General features: G+C 53.6%; 1 protein-coding gene across 1 annotated transcript; it reads left to right on the forward strand.

Moving 5' to 3' along the window:
* The first annotated feature begins 17 nt into the window (after positions 1-17).
* Positions 18-5555, forward strand: DPAGT1 (dolichyl-phosphate N-acetylglucosaminephosphotransferase 1). The gene is made up of 9 exons (XM_048512289.1): positions 18-468; positions 1767-1887; positions 1968-2181; positions 2407-2553; positions 2773-2857; positions 3654-3842; positions 4112-4199; positions 4366-4521; positions 4774-5555. Exons 1-9 carry the CDS (start codon positions 314-316, stop codon positions 4837-4839), a joined length of 1221 nt encoding a protein of 406 aa, XP_048368246.1. The 5' UTR covers positions 18-313; the 3' UTR covers positions 4840-5555.
* Positions 5556-6149: the final 594 nt, after the last annotated feature.

Consider the following 6149-nt stretch of genomic DNA (forward strand, 5'->3'; position numbering starts at 1 on the left):
GGCGCCCCTTCCCGGTTGATGGCGGCGGCGACGACGACGACCCCTGGCAGGCAGGCCTGGCTTTTTTCCGAAGCTCCGCCCCCGAGACCCCCTCCGGCAGTCCAGGGCGTGGCCTGGGCTCCTAAGGGGCAGAAGGGCGGTGGCCGGGGCGCTCCGCAGAGCTGCCAGGACCCAAAATGGCTGCGGCGGCTCTTGGAAGCCGGGAGGGAGGGGGTCACTGGGGCTGCTTCCGGGCGCGCGTGTTCCGGGGCGGTGTGGCGAGCGGGGCCGCGGCCTGGGGCGGCGTCTAGGGGGGCCGCCGGGGCTGTCTGCGATGTGGCCGCTTCCGGCCGTGCCGCTGCTGGTCAACCTGGTGGGCTCGCTGGCGGGCCTGGCGGCGACCGTGACGCTCATCCCCGCCTTCCGGGAGCACTTCGTGGCCGCCCGCCTGTGCGGCCTGGACCTCAACAAGGCCTCCCGCCAGCCCGTGTGAGTAGGGGCCGCGTCTGGGCCCGGGGACCGGCCGGGAGCGGGGGAGGGGTCTTGCGGGAGAGCCCTTCCCGAGCACCCTCTGACTGACCGGCCGGCTGGCTGCCTGGGGGCCGTTTCCATCATCGGCCCCTGAGGATGGGGGCAGGTTGCTTGTGATGGGAATGCGCTTTGTGTGGGGCTGCCCTTGAAGACAGTCTGGAAGCTGCAGCTCGGCTACCAGCTGACACCCCAGGCTGTGCACGTGTTCTGCCGGTACTGACGGATCTGCACTGGCTCCCAGTTCGCTACCAGGCTCAGTTTAAGGTGTATAAAGCCCTGAATGGCCTGGGACCATTCTACTTGCAGGAGTGTGCATTCTGCCATATAGACCAGTCTAGTGCTGAGGTCACTGAGGTGCAACCTAAGGTGAGGACAGTGAGGGTTGCATGGAGGTCTTTCTCTGTACTATGGAATACCCTCCCATTTATACCTTTAAGCACTTGTTTAAGACAGTCATCTTCACCTGGGCATTTGAATGATTGATGCCAGCTACCCCCGGTCTACTGGGCTTTCTTGCCACTTGTCCTGCACCTGTACCTGCAAGGGTTAGGGATGGGACGGGTATGTTCTAGGTGTGTATTTAGGTATGTATTTTTTTAATTAGGTATGTTTTAAGAATGCCTGTAGGGATGTTTTTAGTTTTAGGCATCTTTTTAGGAAGTTTTATCTGTGTAGGATGCTGTTTTTATTGTAACATGGGAAGCTTTTTAAAATGGCTGTAACCCACCCTGGGATGCATTTGAAGGGTGAGATAGAAATCAACTAGACAAAATAAAATTCTAGCTGTTCTTCATTTGTGGAGTACTGTTTTTTTAAGATGTAGGTTTTATCATTCTGTTGATTTTCTTGGAAATGTGAATGTTGCTGTTAAAACACAGGAGAGCAGGTTAGAAGTTTAAGAAATGAATAGATAAATAAACAATAGCTCCATGTCTGCTTTGTGAAGTAGGATGCTTGGCTGGATAAACCATTGTTTTGATTCAGCAGACCCTATGTTGTGATGCCCTTCTGGGGCTGTGTTCTGGTTCAAGTGTGCTGAGCTTCCTTGCAAAGACAGACAAGAGGCTTTGGAGCTGCGGTTGACTCCATTTACTCTGCTGCTTGTCTCTCTCCCTGCAGAGTTTGGTTCTGGCAGATCTGCCCCCTCAGATCCCTGGGTGCTTCAGCCAGGCTGTTGAACTCTAATCCTGGTGCATGTGGAACAGACAAATCCCGGACAGCTATTAACTTTGCTGTGTGTGGTCATCTGATTCCAGCCCAGAATCCCAAGGGGTCATCAGCGGTGCTGTGTTCCTGATAATTCTCTTCTGCTTCATCCCGGTGCCCTTCCTGAGCTGCTTTGTGGAAGAGCAGTGCAAGGCATTCCCGCACCATGAGGTGAGTGTCTGGCAACCCCTGGACTCTGGCTGGCTGCCCAAGCACAAGGCGTGGGCTTCACAACCTCTCTCTCCCTGCAGTTTGTGGCATTCATTGGTTCTCTGCTGGCCATCTGCTGCATGATCTTCTTGGGCTTTGCGGATGATGTGCTCAATCTGCGCTGGCGCCACAAGCTTCTTCTGCCCACCATGGCCTCCTTGCCCCTGCTGATGGTCTACTTCACCAATTTTGGGAATACCACCATTGTGGTGCCCAAGCCATTCCGGATGTTGCTGGGCATGCACTTGGACCTGGGTGAGTGATCCAGGAATGTCTCAGGCCAATGCTGGCCCAACTGACGTTGGTGGCTCCTCTGGAGCAGCTGTTGTCTCAGCGGCCGTAGTTGATGTCACGCTGGACCGCCACATGTGATAGAAGGCTGTACACGAAACAGGGTGGCAGAGTGGCCTGGCAGGTCTCCTCTGCCTTAGGGCTGCAACATGGCTGTGTCCTCAGGAGAGGTTTCTCTTTTCCTCACAGGCGTCCTGTATTACGTGTACATGGGCATGCTGGCTGTATTCTGCACCAACGCCATCAACATTCTTGCTGGGATAAATGGGCTGGAGGCGGGGCAGTCACTGGTGATCGCCGCATCCATCATCACTTTCAATATCATAGAATTAAATGGTAGGGAGAGGCTGATGGTTGGGGGCCGGGTGGGTGGGCTGAGGGGGATATTGTGTTGAGCCCTAAGCAACCTGGCCAGCAGAGGTCTGTGGGCACCCACTCTGCACTGGTGCCAGCTGAGCAGTGGACAGTGGCACTGGTGCTGCTGTGGGGGCCCTGCAGCTGATGCTCCCCAGCGCACCACCCCCTGGACTCTTTCTGTTTCTTCCTTGCTCACAGGAGACTTCAGAGACGACCACACTTTCTCTCTCTACTTTATGATCCCTTTTTTCTTTACCACGTTGGGGCTGCTGTATCACAACTGGTAAGTTTCCCCAGAGGTGTTTCTCCTGGGGAGGAGGTATGCAGCAAGGAGGTTTATAGTCTGCAGCTGCCCCTTGGAGAGTGCTGGTGCGTTGTGTGTGCATGCAGAATCTCTGCACAGTGTGTGTCCTGGAAGGCTAAGAGCAGAAAAGGGCATCTCTCAGTAGTGAACAGTCCCTTTAAGAAGTTTGAAACGACAGATCCTGTGCTCCAGCAAGCTACACTTGATATTCTATGGCAGAGGTAGGGAACCTGCGGCTCTCCAGATGTTCAGGAACTACAATTCCCATCAGCCCCCACCAGCATGGCCAATTGGCCATGCTGACGGGAATTTTAGTTCCTGAACATCTGGAGAGCCACAGGTTCCCTACCCCTGTTCTATGGGAATGGAGACCTCTCTCTGCCAAATCTCAGCCAGCACCGTGGCTGCCTTAATTGTGGACACATCTGCAATCTCCCCCCACCCGCACCCCCGCTTGGTTCAGATTCTCCAGATCGTGTTGATCATAGACTCATAGAGTTGGAAGGGACCACAAGGGTCATCATGTCCAACCCCCTGCCATGTAAGAATACACACTCAAAGCACCCTGACAGATGGCCATCCAGCCTCTCTTAAAAAACCTCCTAAGAAGGGGACTCCACCCCCTATTCACACACATATTGCAGAGGTAGAGGGGGAAACACAGCAGTCCAAAAACTTCTCAGGGTGTGATGACCTTTACTGTTTTCCCAAGGGCTGCCTTTGGGCTGCGCTGCCTCCGTTCCAGCTAACTTGTTTCTTCTGTGCCTGACTACAGGTACCCATCCCGGGTGTTTGTGGGGGACACCTTCTGTTATTTTGCTGGCATGACCTTTGCTGTGGTGGGCATCCTTGGGCATTTCAGCAAGACCATGCTGCTCTTCTTTATCCCACAAGTGCTGAACTTCCTCTACTCGCTGCCTCAGCTCTTCCACGTCATCCCCTGCCCACGCCACCGGGTGCCCAGGTAACAAGGACCCAACTGCCTGCCCAGTGTTGCCAGACCCCATAGGGCAGCTGTCACTTCTTGGCCTGTGTGCTTTGCCAGTGTCACTTCCTCAAATTCTGTGGAGAGCCTTGATGGGCAAACTGGCTGTAGCCCAGCCGCCTCCTTGCTCTTCTGGCCTTTGCATGGATGGGCTGGCACCTGGTGCTCTCTGCTGGCCTTCCTTATTACCTCACTGAGAGAGATGAATCCGGGCACTGCCTCACGCGCCGGTTTGTCTGTGTCTTCAGATTTAACTGTGAGACCGGCAAGCTAGAGATGAGCTACTCCAGATTCAAGTCCAAGAGTCTCTCTCCATTGGGAGCCTTCATCCTCAAGGTAAGGTCACGAACCTCTGTGCTATGTGCCCCCTCCTCTGTGGGACAGGTGTGCTCTGAGTCCCAGCCAGAAGGAATCTGCTGGGGACACCTGGGCTAAGTCACAGTTCAAGGCTGGTTCTCCCCTTCATCCTGGAAAGACGTCAGCAGCATTTTTTCCCCTTCAGATGTCTGAGCATCTCCATATTGTTGATGTACATCAGTGTGTGGACAAAGATGGCGAATATGTGGAGTGCAGCAACATGACTCTAATTAACTTGGTGATAAAGTTGATTGGACCAACCCCTGAGAGAACGCTGACTCTTTTGCTATTGCTGATCCAGGTAGGGGCTATAAAGGTCTTGAACGGCTGCTTCCCTGTGCAGCCCACAGGGGAGCATCTGGGGCCGGGAGAGCTCAGGGCAGGCTTGAATCTAGAATAGCAGACTTCCACGCCAGCACAATACCAAATTCTCTTTGATTACTGCGTGAATGTTCCCAGTAACAGAATTGAGATTTCCTAAAAGATCAGCACATCTACTACAGTACTGACACTTCTTTCTCAGATGATCCTAATGTCTGTCATGCCTTTCTAGGTTGCCGGGAGCATTGTTGCTTTTTCTATCCGATACCAGCTTGTGCGGCTCTTCTACGACATCTGAGCTCTTCCTGTCTTCCTCGACCTGCATCCCTGGTGGGTGCTCTGGTTCAGGTGCCTGTGGCAGCCGGCCTGCTTCCCAGAGACAGAAGGCTTTCTTTCATGGTGGTCTACAGGGCTATGTGGTGCTTCTTAGCAAAGTTTTGAAAGTAGCCCTCTCATTACACTAGCAGATGCAGAAATGATTGTAACACTTGTAAAGGGGAGTCTGGATGTGGAGTATTGCTCTGTTGTGTGCTCACTGGGGAGGAGGCCAATTAGGCAGCAAGGGGACGCTGGGCTGCTCAGGCTTGAAAGGCTCTCTGCTATAAATCCCCCCCCCCCCCACGCTTTCAGCCTGTTTGCCTGTGCTGTGCCACTAGCCTCAGTGTGCAGGAGTCAGGACTGTTCAGACAAAGATCCGTGGCTAATGGCAGTTCCGGGGTGGGGGCTTGTTTTGGTGGTAGGAATGGTGTCTGGTGAGAATCAAAGAGGAATGATTGGAAAAGCAAAATTAAATGATTGCTTTTGCCTTCTGGGCCCGTGTCAGCCAGCCCTGAGGAGGTGCCCCTGGGCAAAGAAAGACGCCTCCTAGCTTGTTATAGTTGGGGTTGGGGTGCACTAGAGTTCTTTGAAAATGGTTAGCCAAACGGCCCTTTTCCTTTACAGCAAAGAGGTGGAAATCCTCTTCTTCCTCCATTCATGGTTCAAAAAATGATCTAAAATAAATGATCAACATCTCGTGTGTGTGTGTGTGTGCTTCTGTTTCTCTGCACTGACCAGAACCTTTTTCTGGCTCCTGCCTAAGGGTCCATAGTTATGAAATCTGACATTCTCTTTTCCACATCCACCGAATAACTGGGGCAGGGAGCTAGAAGGGTTGCGTAGATGCTGCAGTTACCTGTAGAAGGTAGACCGCTTCTCCCCGAATTCTTTGTAGTTGTCCATTTTCATTACCCCCAGAGCAGAGGGCTGATCATCCTTTTGGCCCATGTTCTGAAGAGGAGACACAGCATCCCACCTTGGAAGCCAGCAGACCAAATGGGCTGTGAGTGATCTCAGCCAAACCCGATCTCTGAGACTCCTTTGGGGTTGCTGGTGGGTGCAGGCTTGGAAGGCAGTGATGGGCAGAAACTGGGCATGTTTCCTTTGCCTCCTGGCACAGGGCTGCTGGTGCTGCTCCTATGGCAGTCTGTGGGAGGGGTCCTGTTGAAGGGAGGTGTATCCAGCTTTAACATGGAGGCTGCATCACCCTTCAAAACATGTGCTGTGTCTGCGAGACAAAGGGGTTGGCTGAGCTGCAGAGCTCCTGCCTCATGAAGCACTGGTCGGGGC

This window comes from Sphaerodactylus townsendi, linkage group LG12 (genome assembly GCF_021028975.2).
Source record: "Sphaerodactylus townsendi isolate TG3544 linkage group LG12, MPM_Stown_v2.3, whole genome shotgun sequence".
In the NCBI taxonomy this organism is placed as follows: domain Eukaryota; kingdom Metazoa; phylum Chordata; class Lepidosauria; order Squamata; family Sphaerodactylidae; genus Sphaerodactylus; species Sphaerodactylus townsendi.